The following is a 17594-nucleotide window of genomic DNA, read 5'->3' as shown; positions in this document are numbered from 1 at the left end:
GCTGAGAGTCGCTCCAGGTATCTGCAATGCAGAGTTGGGAAGAAGTGAGCAGGGGAAGAAGTGGGCGACTCCCCCCGTCCCCCGATCCTCTTTGGAAGTTATGGGGAGTTCGGTCTTTTCTCCTTCTGTATAGGCACCCCCGCAGCCCTCTTTCTAGCAAAACTGAACCGCGAAAGGGAACCCTCCTTGCCTTCAGGCCAAGGCCGGACAAGTTATTTTGGCACCTGAAGTTGCAACCAGGAAGGACAACGCACACCACACGAGTCCTAACTATACAACCCAGTCATGGGCAAACTTAAGCCTTCCAGGTGTTTTGGACTTCAGCTCCCACAATTGTGGGAACTGAAGTCCAAAACACACGGAGGACCGAAGTTTGCCCATGCCTGATATAACCCCTTGTTGCCTTTGCCCCAAAGCAGCTGGCAGATGCTTCACCTGGCCCACTGCTGGACAGTGGAGATTATCATCATCATCATCATCATCATCATCATCATCATCATGTTTATTTATACCCCATCTTTTCTCTCCACAAGGGCTTAACAGTGGCAGTTGAACTGAGTTTAAGTCATATACAGTAGAGTCTCACTTATCCAAGCCTCTGGATTATCCAAGCCATTTTTGTAGTCAATGTTTTCTATATCGTGATATTTTGGTGCTAAATTCGTAAATACAGTAATTACAACATAACATTACTGCATTTTGAACTGCTTTTTCTGTCAAATTTGTTGTATAAAATGATGTTTTGGTGATTAATTTGTAAAATCATAACCTAATTTGATGTTTAATAGGCTTTTCCTTAATCCTTCCTTATTATCCAAGATACTCGCTTATCCAAGCTTCTGCCAGCCCATTTAGCTTGGATAAGTGAGACTCTACTGTATTTGTTTTATGTATTTGATAGTGGGAAAAGAGTGTTATGAATGAGAGATGGAGTATTTGAGGCAGGGGGTGTCTTGCGGCCCTTCCACACAGCCCCATATCCCAGAATATCAAGGCAGAAAACCCCACATTATCTGAGCCCCCTTCCACAGAACTGAATACAATTCTACATTATCCGCTTTGAACTGGGATATATGGCAGTGTGGACTCAGATAACCCAGTTCAAAGCAGATATTGTGGGATTTTCTGCCTTGATATTCTGGGATATAGGGCTGTGTGGTTCTCATTGGTTCTCATTGAGACCTTTTCCACACAGCTGAACAAAATCCCATATTTTCTGCTTTGAACTGGAATATATGGCAGTGTGGACTCAGATAACCCAGTTGAAAGCACATATTGTGCCCTTCCACACAGCCATATAACCCAGAATATCAAGGCAGATAATCCCACAGTTTCTTCTTTGAACTGGGTTATCTGAATTTGCACTGCCATATTGCCACTGCAATATCTGTTCAAAGCAGATGCTGGAGGATTTTATTCACTTGTTTGGAAGGGGCCTTAGATAACCCAGTTCAATGCAGATATTATGGGATTTTCTGCCTTGATGTCCTGGGTTGTATGACCGTGGAAGGGCCCTATGCAAAACCTGATCAGATCTAGTCCTGCTTGATTGCTTTTTTTTTTTTTTTTAGGAGAGGGGGCATTCTCTATTTTAGGGGTCTTCAAACATTTTAGGCAGAGGTTCAGGATTCCCCAGACTGTGGTCTGGACTCTAGTTTGAAAAATACATCATGAGATTTCGATACACACTGCACATGTTAGACCCCTTCCACACAGCTGAATAAAAACCCACATTATCTGCTTTGAACTGGAATATATGGCAGTGTGAGGTAGCACAGTGGATTAAACCACTGAGCTGCTGAACTTGCTGACTGAAAGGTTGGCGGTTTGAATTCGGGGAGCAGAGTGAGTTTCCGCTGTTAGCCTCAGCTTCTGCCAACCTAGCAGTTCGAAAACATGCGAATGTTAGTAGATCAATAGGTACCACTCCAGCAGGAAGGTAACGGTGCTCCATGAAGTCATGCTGGCTTCATGACCTTGGAGGTGTCTACAGACAACTCCGGCTCTTTGGCTTAGAAATGGGAGATGAGCACCAACCCGCAGAGTTAGACACAACTGGACTTAATGTCAGTTATCTTTTTACCTATATGGCAGTGTGGACTCAGATAACCCAGTTCAAAGCACATATTGTGCCCTTCCACACAGCCATATAACCAAGAATATCAAGGCAGAAAATTCCACAATATCTGCTTTGAACTGGGTTATCTGAGTCCACACTGCCATATAACCCAGTTCAAGTCAAATAATGTGGGATTTTATTCAGCTGTGTGGAAGGGGCCTAGTACTGGATTGGATTCAGCTCAAGGATGTAGGCTTGCCATTTATTGGTTATTAATCTCTCTGGGTCTTACACTTAGATCAGGAAGTTCCTGGTTAGGTATGCAGAGCTTGTACAGAAAACTGTAGTTTGTGGTGACTGAAGAGCAACATCCTGAGGGACCTTCCACACAGCCCTATATCCCAGAATATCAAGGCAGAAAATCCCACAATATCTGCTTTGAACTGGATTATCTGAGTCCACACTCAGATAATGTGGGATTTTCTGCTGTGATATTCTGGGATATAGGGCTATGTGGAAGGACCTAGAGTCTGTTATTGGGAGTGTGTAGCAGATGCATCTCTTCAGATGCTATTTGACAACAGTTCCCACAATCCCTTGTCATTGGCTATGCTTCCTAGGGTGAGAGGAGGAAGCAGGGCAGCAGTATCTATGCATGCCAGCATTTCTGATAAATGCTTTTCTCAATTTCTATCCCTTAAGATCAGACCAGAAATTGTGAGAGCCCTGCAAAGAGTACAGGCCTCAGGCTGCAGGTTGTTGAAGAGTTTTTGCCATCCTCTACTTCAGCTGCTTTTATTTAGTGATGGGACTCATGCAGTTCCCCAGATATTGCTGAACAGGAACCCTTGGGAGCTGCAGTCTAACATCTGAAGAACCCCATGATTTTGACTTCTCTTTTAACTGGATCTCTCTAACACAGGCATGGGCAAACTTCAGCCCTCCAGGTGTTTTGGACTTCAACTCCCACATTTCCCAACAGTCGGTAGGCTGGGTTGTTGTATGTTTTCCAGGCTGTATAGCCATGTTCCAGAAGTATTCTCTCCTGACGTTTCGTCCACAACTATGGTAGGCTGTTGGGAACTGTGGAAGTTGAAGTCCAAACCACCTGGAGGGCTGAAGTTTGCCCATGCCTGCTCTAACACTAAGGGGAAAATCACTTCACAACAGCAAGTAGGGGTGAGGAAAAGTCTCCTATTTAAAGGGCTGTTGACCGTCAGCATAGACTTTGGTCCTTTAGGTGTTTTGGTCTGCAGCCCCCAGAAATTTCAGCCAGTTTACCAGCTGTTAGGAATTGTAGGAGCTGAAGTCCAAAACACCTGGAGGACCAAAGGTTGGGAAATATTCCTCTCGTTCAGTTATTTTGACTAGGGTTCATGAAAATTGTAGAATTTGAAGGACCACACTTTGTTCAAACCTTACATAGGGAAAGGGTGGACCATGCATGCCTTCCATCAGCCACAACCAACATAGTGGGAGATATTGGGAGCTGCATTCCAGAAATATTTAGAGAGCAACATGTTGCCTACCCTGGCATTGCCAATCCTGTGCAAAATGGATTGATGGCATCATTCAGTCAGCATTCTGTGTTCCTATGATAAGTCAGGAAATGAATCTAAGAACAACCCTGAATTCAAAAATTTGGAAACATAACTATTATTGACGACATGCTACCTGAGAGAGTCTGGAAATTGTAAGATCCCCCCCCCCCCCACACACACACACAGATGGTAAAAAGAAAAAGAAAAGTTTCAAGTTTCCAAGCATCACTTATTTCTGGCGCACATTTTTGGGATCTTGAACAGAACTACGTCTGAATTCCTAGGAAGTGACAATAACCGTATGCCCCCACCTTTGCAGTGGACCCAGGACCCTTCCACACAGTCATATAACCCAGATTATAAAGGCAGAAAATCCCACAATATCTGCTTGGAAATGGGATATCTGAGTCCACACTGCCATATATTCCAATTCAAAGCAGATAACATGGGATTTTATTCATCTGTGTGGAAGGGGCCCGAGTCCTGTTTGAAAAAGGTGGGGTAGATGTGCTGGCAAAGGCCTTGCCAAGCCTGTGTTTGTTTAGTGTTCACCAACTTGGGAACCCTGTGCTTGCCGGAAAAGCTGAGGTGAGCAAGCTTAGAAAGTAACCAAATAATAGGTGACTTCGACAAACAGATATCCAGGGCCTTCCCTTGAAACCTCAGGAGGAAGTAGAAGGAAGGAGTATATGACATGGGGCGTTTCCCTGATAGTATGAGACATGGATCCAGGGGAGAAGTTAATAGTTTTAGATCACTGAGTAAATTTGTCTTTTCATGTAAATATAGTTAACTTTTTGCAAAATACCTCATACGACTTACCCCAATCAATTGAGGAAATTAGTCCTTCTCTTTTGAAAATAAGAACAAAAATCTTACAGCTGGAGTCTATAATCTGTGGCATGGGAGTTATGCTAACAGTGATTGAGGAAGTCATCTTTGCCAAAGAAAATGCTGTTGTAAATTATTTTCATCCAAAGAGAGGGCATAAAACCCAAAGCTTCAAGTAATACAGGCATATGTCAGTTAAAGCCTCCAACAAAGAAAGTATCCTTTTGCAAAGTTGTTTTTGCACCTTTCCACACAGTTGAATAAAATCCCACATTATCTGCTTTGAACTGGGATATATGGCAGTGTGGACTCTGATATTCCAGTTCAAAGCAGATATTGTGGGCTATTCTGCCCTGATATTCTGGGTTATATGGCTATGTGGAAGGACCCTCAGTTAGCCACCTTTCTTCTCTACCTGCAAGATTTTCATAGCATTGGCAGTGGGCAGATAGTGATGAGAAGCACTGGAGAAACACATACATTCATTGTAGGACTGCAGTAGTGTGCAGAAAACAATGAAGTAAACTCTAAATTGGTAAAGAACGAGATTTTGCTCTCTCCAAACCTCTCTTCCCTGTGTGTACAGGGAAGGTAAACAGTAGCGGCATCCAGAATTCCAGACTCAGCATTTGTGACCAAGCCTGCCTCTAATATCTTAAAAAAACAAATCTATAAGTCTGGTTGGAACCCTCGGTGGTGCAGCGGATTAAAGCGCTGAGCTACTGAACTTACTCACCAAAAGTTCGGCAGTTTGAATCTGGAGAGCAGGGTGAGCTCCCGCAGTTAGCCCCAGCTTCTGCCAACCTAGCAGTTCAAAAACATGCAAATGTGAGTAGATCAATAGGTACTGCTCTGGCAGGAAGGTAACAGCACTCAATGCAATCATGCTGGCCACATGACCTTGGAGGCGTCTACAGACAATGCCGGCTCTTCAGCTTAGAAATGGAGATGAGCACCAACCACCAGAGTCGGACATGACTACACTTACCTTTACCTTTACCTGTAATTCTGGCTACTAAAATAGAAATAAGAAAAGTGTGGGTTGAAAAAATAAAATGAAAGAAAAAGTAATCCCTGAGCACATCTTGAAATAAACTTTAATATGGTATTCAAAACGTTAACAATGTTTTGTTTACTTATACAAGATTTGCCTGACCGGATTGTTTCATTTCACATGTGCATATTGTTAACCTTTGATAAAGGTCTGTTGAATCATGTTGAACTACTTTTGTGACTTAAGATTCTATCCCTTTTCTATCTGATTTTCACCAGGAAGAAAAGGTTTTTCTTACTTTGTGTTAGAGAAGATAATGTTTCTCTGTCCAGTGAGGGCAACTTCTGAATCAAAATTATAAGCACGAGGGACTAGAGAGGGTAAAGTCAAATCAATAATGGGTGTCCTTGTTTCTCAAGTCACATGGCCTGTCAACCATCATTACTTTAATTTTATCCAGATCCAATTCTGTGGCTTGCCCATGTAGAGCTTGCTTAAACCCAGAAGCTAGGTGCTCTGGACTGTATTTCAGAAGGAAGAAACTGGCAAAACCACCTCTGAGTATTCCTTTCTTAAGAAATCCCTATGAAATTCATGGGGTCACCAATAGGTTGACTGTTGACTTGAAGGCACAAACGCATGTATGGAGTTCCTTCCAGAATTGCTTTTTCCCACTGACTATGGGATCATAGAAACAGAGTTGGAAGAGACCTTGTGAGTCATCCAGTCCAACCCCCTGCCAAGAAGCAGGAAAAGCCACCCAGACAGATGGCCATCCAGCCTCTGTTTAAAAGCCTCCAAAGAAGGAGCCTCCACCACCACTCTGAGGCAGAGAGTTCCAGTGCCAAACAGCTCTCACAGTTAGGAAGTTCTTCCTAATGTTCAGGTGGAATCTCCTTTCCTGTAATTCAAAGCCATTGTTCCATGTCCTAGTTTCCAGGGCAGCAGAAAACAAGCTTGCTCCCTCTTCCCTATGATTTCCCCTCACATATTATACATGGCCCTCATCATGTCTCCTCTCAACCTTCTCTTCTTCAGGTTAAACATGCTCAGCTCTTTAAGCTGCTCCTCGTAGGGCTTATTCTCCAGACCCTTGGTCATTTTAGTTGCCCTCCTCTGGACACATTCCAGCTTGTCGACATCTCCCTTAAGTTGTGGTGCCCAGAATTGGACACAGTATTCCAGGTGTGGTCTGACCAAGGCAGAATAGAGGGGGAGCATGAATTCCCTGAATCTAGAGCAGTGGTTCTCAACCTGTGGTTCCCCAGATGTTTTGACTTTCAACTCCCAGAAATCCTAACAGCCAGAAGCTAGAATAGTGCTTCTTGCAGTTTGTCATTGGGTCCAACAAAACAAGATTTAGGCAATAGGTACATAGATATGGTGAAATAAGCTTGTTAAAATAATACTCTACAGTTTAACCCCAGACTTCTTACTGAAATGGTACTGGGGTTGTAGCCTAGATCAGTCCCGTTAAAGCAGTGGTTCTCAACCTGTGGATCTCCAAATGTTTTGGCCTTCAACATCTGGTAAACTGGCTGGGATTTGTGGGAGTTATAGGCCAAAACACCTGGGTAACACCACATTCCCTCATTTAGGTTTGAGGAGATCATTAATTAACATCTGCCAAGACTGTGTGTCATCTGTACATCCACTAACTGTTTTGGCTGTACTGGTGGCCAATAGCATAGCAAAAAGGACAACAATTTGCAATAAATGGAGTGTGCTAATTTGTTATGGTTGTTGCAAAATAATACATTATTTTTATAATTAAATGAAGTTACAGTACATATTTCACAGAAGTGCTAAAGGGACATTAGATGCCAAGTGTTGATGGTCAACTTCAAGTACAGTAGAATCTCACTTATCCAAGCCTCGCTTATCCAAGTTTCTGGATTATCCAAGCCATTTTTGTAGTCAATGTTTTCAATATATCATGATATTTTGGTGCTCAGTTCCTAAATACAGTAATTACAACATAACATTATTGTGTATTGAACTACTTTTTCTGTCAAATTTGTTGTATAACATGATGTTTTGGTGCTTAATTTGTAAAATCATAACCTAATTTGATGTTTAATAGGCTTTTCCTTAATCTCTCCTTATTATCCAAGATATTCACTTATCCAGGCTTCTGCTGGCCCGTTTAGCTTGGATAAGTGAGACTCTACTGTATATTTGATGTTCCCTCCATATGACTCTTATTCCATTGTTGGCTGGGCCAGACAATGCTTTAACTACTTTTAATAAATGCTGCCTTCAAAAAGAAAAAAGTCACCTTGTAGACTTTCATATAAATATATATCTTCTGTAAAAAAAGAAGACATGTTGGCATCCTAATTAGTTATCCCTAGAGGCTCCCTTCCTCTGTAAATTCTCAAACCTTTCTCTCTGAGCAATTGCTTTGCTAGCTGGCAAGAAGCAGAATAATTCATTCTATTAAATCTAAAATTAGTGTAACGTGATAGTGTATTTTTAAAGTGAAAATGCAGCTCTGATCTTAGTTGCCAAAGCCCTTCCTTTCCAGTGATCTATGCTTTGATGGATAGCTACACTGACATTTCTTCTATGTGGAAAAATCCCTTCACCTGGAATGCAAGTCCTAGGTTCCTTTGGGCAGCATGACCTTTAACTATGCTGTAGGGGGAATACTGGAATAGTCCAAAAATGTAACTTCTCCAAGGTTTACTGTGCGGCAGCTAGATCTTCCAAGTGTCCTTGGAAATACATGTCGCATTTATTCTAACCCAACTTCTTTCCTTTTGTCCATCTTTGCTACAGCAACCTGGAGACTGCCTTGGCCGAGTGCACAGCAGCACTGAACTGTTTCCTGCGTAACCAGTTCAGTGAGAGCCTGGAGATGTTGCAACCCAGGTGAGAGGGAGAGGCACCCAATCTGATGAACACAGTCAGAAAGGCCAGACCTGGGCCATTGCCCTTCCCACACCCTGTGTTGTTATGTGATCTCAGGTTGTTTCCGACTTATGGCAAACCTACCGCAGGGTTTTCTGAGGCTAAGAGTGACTTGCCTAAGGTTCCCTTGTGGATTTTCATGGGCAAGCAAAGGTTTGAACCTTTCTTTAGAGAACTAGTCCATTGATGAAACCATTATCCCACACTGGTTCCCACCCACTACTTCTTCTAATAGCCACACTCTATGTATGTCCCAGGTTCTAATCCTGGGAGCGGAATGAGCGCCCGCTGTTAGCCCCAGCTCCTGCCAACCTAGCAGTTCAAAAACATGTAAATGTGAGTAGATCAATAGGTACTGCTCTGGCGGGAAGGTAATGGTGCTCCATGCAGTCATGCTGGCCACATGACCTTGGAGGTGTCTATGGACAATGCCAGCTCTTTGGCTTAGAAATGGAGATGAGCACCAACCCCCAGAGTCAGTCACGACTGGACTTAACGTCAGGGGAAACCTTTTTTTTCATGTATGTACTCTATCTTTAAACGTTCTCCCATTCTCTCAAGAAGGTAAAATGGTTAGATTGAGGTTATTGTACATCAGACATACCCTGAGATGACAGTTCTAACTGGGAAAAATTGTGCTTGTTAGTTATTATTTATTTACAATATTTATATCCCGCCTTTCTCTATCCCAAGGGGGGCTCAAGTCGGTTTACAAATGGCACCTGTGCAGTGCCTTGAACATAATACACAGACATGAATAAAATTATTAAATTTAAAACAGACATAAAAACATAATTAAAGTACATTCCAATATGGGACATGCCATCCAAAGACAAGGTCTAAAGCCGTTCTATAATCCATTGCATGGCTTCCAGATAAATTTATTGCACTGCGCTATTTTTCAAAGGCCTGTTCCCACAGCCACATTTTTACTCTCTTTCTAAAGGCTGGGAGAGGGGAGCTGATTTGATATCGCTAGGGAACAAGTTCCACAGCCGGGGGGCCACCATTGAGAAGGCCCTGTCTCTCGTCCCCACCAGTCGCAATTGCGAAGGAAGTGGGATTGAGAGCAGGCCTCCCCCAACCATCTTAAACTCCGAGGTGGTTCATAGAGGGAGATACGTTTGTTGTTACAGTGGGAGGGAATAGTAAAAGAGGAAAACAGCATTACAACTGGATGGAATCAATCAAGAAAGCCATTGAGGCCCTGAGTCTACAAGACCTGAGCAGGGCTGTCAAGGATAGGGCATTATATGGTCAATGTAGATTCACATAATGCAATTCAGTGCAGTTAAACTGCATTATTTGAATCTACACTGACCATATAACACAGTTTCAAACTGCATTATAAGGTGGTGAGATAGGACCCAGGAGGTCTCTCATTCATAAGGGTTGCATGCATTGAGGGCTCTTTCATACAGCCATGAAACCCAGAATATCAAGGCAGAATAATCTACCATATCTGCTTTGAACTAGATTATCTGAGTCCATACTGCCTTATAATCCAGTTCAAAGCAGGTAATATGGGATTTTATACGGCTGTGTGGAGAGGGCCTCAATCTGACTTGGCAGCATATATCAACAATGCTGGCCAAATTGTGTGACTACAGATTTACAAGTGAAGCATGTCGGGATGAGATGTAGAATGGGATTAAGTGGGCTCAAAAGGAAAGTACATTTTAATTGATTGATTTGACTTATACAGTTATATTCTTGTTCAGGCCTTTGTAATCACTTTATAAATGTCTGTTTGGAAATGAAACACTTGCACAAAATAGTAACAGTAATGAAGGGTTTGGTGAATGAACAGGAGAGACTTCGCAACAGTGCATGTGTTTTAACTATTTTGATACAGTGTTTTAAATATTTTGTCAAGAAGTTCATATTTTGTCCACTTTTCTCCTTAAGAACTATGAAAGCCAGAGACTTGTTCTGATAAAAATAAAGTTATGATATTCTACAGCAGTAGAGAAACTTATTTGTGATTTATACAATCACAACAAAGCTCCTACTTAACTCCCATAAGAATTTCTGTTTTAGAAATTTAAATTTAGCTTTGTTCCAATATCTCAATAGTAACTCTGTTCTTTTCCATTCATTAAAAAAATCCAAACGCTACTTGTTCCTGTATCACCCTTTCCTCCCTGATGTTGTTTACTACCCTTTTTCCATGTCAGGAATGACTTGAGAAACTGCAAGTTGCTTCTGGTGTGAGAGAATTGGCTGTCTGCAAGGATATTGCCCAGGGGATTCCTGGATGTCATCCTGCTGGGAAGCTTCTCTCATGTTCCCTACCTAGAGTAAAGCATGAGGCAGCAGAATAAGCTTGCATGTGAACTACTGTATATCATATATTCCTCCTCTGTAGTTTAGTAAGGTCTCATCTCTGTAGTTATAAAAATAATTTAGATGTTCCAATTCTACTGCAAGAATGAATTTATCTCTTAAGTTATTATTGTAATGCATGCAACATGTTTATATTTTTCTTATTAGAAAAGGCAATTCAGTATAAGTAATTATTTGTAATTATTTACACCATACACTAGTTTGGTGAGATCGGTGAGATTCTCATGACGTCTGTTTTTTGGCCTGAGCTTATGGAAAGGATGGTGGAACGATTTAAAAGCATGTTACAATGGGCACCTGTCATTAAAACAAATAGTGGAACGCAAAATGTGAAACACTGTTTACTCCTGCCGTTGTGGCATGAAATAAAACATTTGGCTAGCGAAAAATCTTTTGTTTGGTGTTCTGGAGTAGTTACAAAGACCATATTTTTCATGTGTCTTTTGGAAGCAAGTAAGAATAACATGATAATGGCAAGTATCTTATTAGTGGGTTGTTGATTTTTTTTTAAAATGCAATGTGCTGTGTATTAGGACTTAATTGTTATTGGGTAAATTGATTTGCATATAGAAAAATAGCACTTGTGTGCCTCAATTAAGGGGCCACCATGGCGCAGCAGGTTAAACCGCTGAGTTGCTGAACTTGATAACTGGAAGGTCGGTGGTTCGAATCTGCAGGATGGGGTGAGCTCTCTTTGCTAGCCCCAGCTTCTGCCAATGTAGCAGTTCAAAAACATGCAAATGTGAGTAGATCAATAGGTACTGCTTCAGTGGGAAGGTAACAGTGCTTCATGCAGTCATGCTGGCCACATGACCTAGGAGGAGTCTACACACAGTGCCGGCTCTCTGGAGATTAGCGCCAACCCCCAGAGTCAAACTCAACAAGACTTAATGCCAAGGGGAAACCTTGACCTTTTTAATACTTCAATTAACAGAGTAGACATACGTATTTCTGGCCATTACTTCTTTAACAGAAAAGTTGACACCAGAGGCAGAAATAACAAGAAAATAATAAGAATATATGCCCCATGCCACCAAAAGTAAGAGAATTTAAACAAGTTTCAGCGAGTTGGCACATATGAAATTAAAACAACCAGGTCAGCCAAAGGTTCATAATTCCTATTTTGTTGGTCAAGCTTACAGATCTGTGCTTTTTTAACATACTATGGGAAGTTAGTGAAACTTGAAAACTCATTTTCTCTGTTTTGCTGTTCAGATATGCCCAGTAAGGATTCTAAAGTTAGCTGCTGTTTATCTTGCCTGCTGTAAGGGGACATACATTGCTACAATTGGATCAGTTAGAGCAGTGATTCCCAATCTTTTTTTTTGACCAGGGACCACTTGACCAGGAACCACTTTGACCAGCGCCCACTCTCCAACATTAGTACCAAAAGTGTTATGAATCAGTTTTTGGTCAACTTTAGATTCGGTTTGGTTATTTGGGGTGCTGATTCAGAAAATTGCATTTGATAGAACACATCAGCTCTAGTTTCTGATACAGAACATATGGCATCCAGTACTCACCATCTGCTCACCTACAGAAAGCCATATTTAATAATCTAAAGCTGATGTGGTCTAGCCAATGCAATTTTCTGAATCAGCACCCCAAATAACCCTAGGAACAGGCCTAAAAACGAAGACACAAAGGTACCCTCGCTTCCAGGTGCCACATGGAATGGCTTCGTTCAGGGGGAGGAAGGAGGAGGAGAAGCAGCAGTCAGGAGGCTTGTTGTCCGCCTTTCGTGAGTAGACAGCCTCTCCTCTCCCAACATCCCAATTGCCTTGACACTATAAGAGGGTTTCGTGAGACTAGTCACTTTTGTTGCAACGGTTTAGTAACAGTGAGGCTGCGGACCATATTTTAGTTCTTGGGGACCACTGGTTGTCCATGGACCACAGATTGGGAACCACTGAGTTAAAGTCCTGTTCTTTTCTTGCTCATGCTTCTGCAATTCAACTCTAAAATCCTTCTCTCTTGTCACCATCCAACATCTTCCCAATGCTGATGTTGCTATAAAAAAAACCCAGCAACTCCTAGACAGAGGGCAAGGAGGAGAGAAGGGCTGGGCAAGCATAAAAAGACTATAAAAAGAAGCTTCCTTCTCAGAGTCTTTGTTAACCAAAGTATGCTTGTATATATGTGTGCAAACAGTATGAGACTGAATTACACACTCTATGTCTGCACATGTTAGAAAATAATTTTAAGATCTGAACCTCCCCTTATCAGTGGTTGCTCCTGCCTATAGTAGGGAGAAAAAGAAAAGGGTTCAGTAGATGGGAAAAGAATAAAAGAAAGGCTGACGTTTTTCTTCCCAAAAGTTCAGAATATTGATGTTCCAAACTGTTTCCTCTATTATAAAGATACTCTTCTTATCCCGTTTCTCAAGAGAAGGCTTTTGATTTCTATGAAAATGTGATTAAGTTAAGTTATAATATGTGACTTCCAACCAGTGCTTTCACTGAAACTAAATCAGTCTTTGTTCTTGGGTTTAACTCCTCAAGCATATTTCATGCTCTGTATTTTTTTTTCACTCTTGCTAAGGGAGTTGCAGTCTGGATTAGGACCACTAAAACATACCTTCCTTTCCCTTTCTACCATTGTTTTATTTGAATCTGTGCCTTGGACCCTGGACATGAACCCCGCTCAGACTAGGCTGAGCATGGCTGATCATCACTCAAAAAAGTGTCCTAATTTATAGCCATCTTTGCATTTGCTTACTTGGTTGCTGTTGTATGCCTTTAAGTCTTTTCCAGCTTATGGTGACCTTAAGGCAAACATATGGCGTTTGTTCAAGAGAGGGGCTTATTTTACCTTTCTCTGAGACTGAGAGAGAGTGACTTTACCATAAACCTCCATGGCCAAATGGGGATTCTAACCCTGGTCTCTAGAGTCGTAGTCAAGTGTTCAAACCACCACACTGGTTTTCATCTGCTTAGCAGTGTTTTATATCAAGGGAAAGAGGAGATATATATAAATGTAATGCTCTAGATTTTTTACATTCTTATTGTTTTGTCATTGTCTTCATTGTAGTCTTCTGGTAAAAATTGTAGGCCTCTGAGCAAGGGTCTAATTCACACACAATCACACTTTTGCTTTATTTGGTGGTATTTTTCTGTTTATTTATTTATTTACAGTATTTATATTCCGCCCTTCTCACCCTGAAGGAGACTTAGGGTGGATCACATTATATACATATAGGGCAAACATTCAATGCCCATATACACATAGAACTGTATTTTGTCTTTTTATTGTATTGTATGCAAGTTCACAAAATTGATAATGTTCTGCCCAGACTGCTCCTTCACTTACAAAAATACTTCTGCCAGGGGCCCTGTCCTGTGCCAGAAATATTCTCCATAATCTGTGCCACCTGTATATTAAATTTCTTCATTAATAGTAAGCCTATTTGAAAATCCCTAATAATAATAATATTTTAAGTTAATAAGTCACTAGACAATTGATATTCAATTGATTCTTAGTTGACTGAAAACATTTGAGAACTTGAAGCTTAAGGCATATTATTACTTACTTACCGTATATACTTGAGTATAAGCCGACCTGAATATAAGCCAAGGCACCTAATTTTACCACAAAAAAAACTGGAAAAACATTGACTCCAGTATAAGCCGAGATACCAATAAAATTACATTAATTGAGGCATCAGTAGTTTAAATGTTTTGGAATCTTTACATCAAACCGTAATTTAATATATGACTGTTCAACTCTGATTAAGTCATTATTTTCATCTTCTTCAATGTAAATGTGCTTATGTATCCTTTTAATAATAATATAGTGAAATAATAAATATAATAATAATAAATGCAGTAAAATAATTAATGTAATAATAAATAGAGTAAAATAATAAATGTATTAATAATAATAAAAATAGAGTAAAATAGATGTAAAAGTAACAACAATAATAGAGTAAAATAATAAATGTAACAATACCAATAATAATAGAGAAAAAATATATACCATATATACTTGAGTATAAGCCGACCTGAATATAAGCCCATCAGGACCCTCACCCGAGTATAAGCTGAGGAGGTTTTTCTTCAGTCCTAAAGAAGGGCTGAAAAACTAGGCTTACACTCGAGTATATACAGTACTTACTTACTTAGGCGATTCCTCGTTTTCCAAGTATGATGGCCTTCCAAGTATAGTGTCTTGGCGGTGGGTACGTAGATGACTGTGGAGTCCTATTTTTGACTTGCATGTTCTTCCACAGTAAAGACATCGGTTTCCAGGTGGAAAGAAGGTCCCAGTCAGGGTTGGCTTGACACGCTTTCCTCTTGGTATGTTTCTCTCTTTCACCCTCCATTCATGCCTCTATGGTTGGATGGTTAGATATGCAGAAGGGCTCAGGACTCCAGAGAGACATAACCCAAGCGACAGTCAATATACTGTGAAGGGGGAAGTAGAGGATATAAACCATGTATTATACATGTTGAACATCTTTTATCCGCAATTCCAAAAGCCGAAATTGTCCACATGAGTGACTGAAACAGTGGTACCTTTACTTTCTGATGATTCAGTGTGCACATATTTTATTTTATGTGTGGAATTATTGCAAACATTGCATATAAAATTATCTTTGTATATAACATAGGAATTTTTAAAAATACATTTCATGTTTAGACCCAGGTCCCATCATTAGATGTGCATAAGCTGATACAGTTATTCCAAAATCCAAAGAAAATTTACAGAAGCTTATTTCGTTGTACCTATTGTCCATTCAAAAGCATTGTTAGAGCAATCTCAAGCAATATTTTGAACTGCTTTGCCTCCTTGCCCAACTCCAGCTTAAGGACACTCTCTGTACTAGAGTGTGCTTGCACAGTTCTTTTAGGGCTTTGTGAGATGAGAGATTTCCTCCTTTGTTTGAAGTGTCTTATCCTAGAAAACTACATGTCCCACAGTTTCAAGTCTGTAGACAGCAATGATGGACACATGGCGGAAAGGAGAAAGTACAATGTCGTGACAGTTGAGGCAAATCTTGCTTCTTCTGGTGTGAATTGCAGGCCTCTGAGTAAATGACTAATTCACCCATAGTTACAGTTTTGATGTGACTTTGGATAGTGACTTCTGTGCATTAGTGTTCAGATTCAAATCAACCAACAACATTTGTTTTATATTTCAATCAATACTGTTATATATGACAGAAGAGGCCAGGAACTGGTATATCTTGCTGAGAATTTTCCGTGTGAAACTTTGCTTTCAGAAAAGAACCATGAATTATCTGCATGTATGATAAATTAGATTTTTGAAGAAAAATCTATCAGTAATTTTCAAGAAATGTACACAGTTCTACTTTATGTTGTTTACAAGTGGTGGTGATCCCATGGCATGCATAATAGAACGGGCACACAGCACTCTCACTCATGGCATGTGTGCCGTCCCGTCCCGTCCCCCCCCCCACACCCCACGAGTCCCACAAATATGTCTTTATTCTGTAATGTTGGAATATATGCAGTAATTTTGGAATTAAACTTTATCAATGAACGTATATAAGGAATGAGGGACAGTGATGCCTTATACTCACAGGTCCTGTGTAAAATGTCTTTTCTGGACCTGCAAAAATGATGCTTAGGCTCCACCTATGTTATTAATTAATCTATTGCTGTGAAGAATGTTATATTGATTTCTTTGTTGTAAATGAGTAATTGATTCTTGGGTAAACGTAAGTGAAATTCTTTGTGGGTGAAGTGCAGCAGGAATGAATACAGGATTTTGTTGTACAGTAGACTCTCAGTTATCTAACATAAACGGGCCGGAAGAATGTTGTATAAACGAATATGTTGGATAATAAGGAGGAATTAAGGAAAAGCCTATTAAACATCAAATTAGATTATGATTTTATAAATTAAGCACTGAAATAACATGTTTTACAACAAATTTGACAGAAAAAGTAGTTCAATATGCAGTAATGCTATGTAGTAATTACTATATTTACAAATTTAGAACCAAAACATCACAATGTATTAAAAACATTTACTACAAAAACATTGACTACTAAAAGGCAGACTGCGTTTGATAATCCAGAACGCTGGATAAACGAATATGTTGGATAAATGAGACTCTACTGTACTTTCACCATTGACTGTTCTGGCTAAAGGAGATAGGAGTTGTAGGACAAAATAAATAATTGCTATAGCTAGAGTTGTATTGGAAATAGCAACCTTCTACAAGCCTCCTATACTGGTTGTTTATTATGTATATAATTGAGATTGCTTACTATATATACTGTATGTATTAGTGTGTATTTTCACTTTATATTGTTAGAGGTTGTGGGAGGGACTACAGACCATGTTAAGTCAGTTAGAAGTCAGTTGAGGCTTGAGTAAGTTTGAAGTTAGAAGTCAGTTAAGTCTGTTGATGTCAGAGCAGGAGTAGTCAGTATGCTGCAGTGAGATGTTCAGTTAACATATGGGTCTGTTTGCAGTAGATGTATAGTATAGTCAGTTGAAGTATAGTACAGTATGTTACAAGTTTTAAGTATTATTCAGTTAACATGAAACCAATAAGCAATGTACCTGTATGTTAAATACATGAAGTTGGGAAGTAAGTCAACTATGTTAACTTTTAATGAAGTTAACATAATGGTCTCTTGAAAGCATGATTTAAAAGCAGCGGGTTAAACCGCCAAGCTGCAGAACTTGCTGTCCGGAAGGTTGGTGGTTCGAATCTGTGGATGGGGTGAGCTCTCGTTGTTAGCCCCAACTTCTGCCAACCTAGCAGTTAGAAAACATGCAAATGTGAGTAGATCAATAGGTACCGCTTTGGCAGGAAGATAACGACGCTCCATGTGTAGGGGACTAGAAATCAAACATTTTTTTTCACATGCAATCATGCCAGCCACATGACCTAGGACGCATCTACAGACAACATCGGCTCTTTGGCTTAGAAATGG

At 40.3% G+C, this 17594-nt stretch overlaps 1 protein-coding gene across 2 annotated transcripts in view; it reads left to right on the top strand.

Moving 5' to 3' along the window:
- The window catches only part of LOC100567765 (tetratricopeptide repeat protein 39A), a 52071-nt gene that overhangs the window by 246 nt on the left and 34231 nt on the right, over positions 1-17594 (top strand). For both annotated transcript variants that reach the window (XR_010003197.1, XM_003216812.4), the window contains exon 2: positions 8207-8299. Coding sequence is in view for 1 of the 2 variants with exons in the window: in XM_003216812.4 (XP_003216860.1) it covers positions 8207-8299 (93 nt within the window). In the remaining variant the exon portion in view is untranslated. The remainder of the gene's footprint in view (positions 1-8206; positions 8300-17594) is intronic.

This window comes from Anolis carolinensis, chromosome 2 (genome assembly GCF_035594765.1).
Source record: "Anolis carolinensis isolate JA03-04 chromosome 2, rAnoCar3.1.pri, whole genome shotgun sequence".
Taxonomy (NCBI): Eukaryota; Metazoa; Chordata; class Lepidosauria; order Squamata; family Dactyloidae; genus Anolis; species Anolis carolinensis.
Note: the sequence above shows the minus strand (reverse complement) of the source record. Positions and strands in the feature narration are given on the sequence as shown.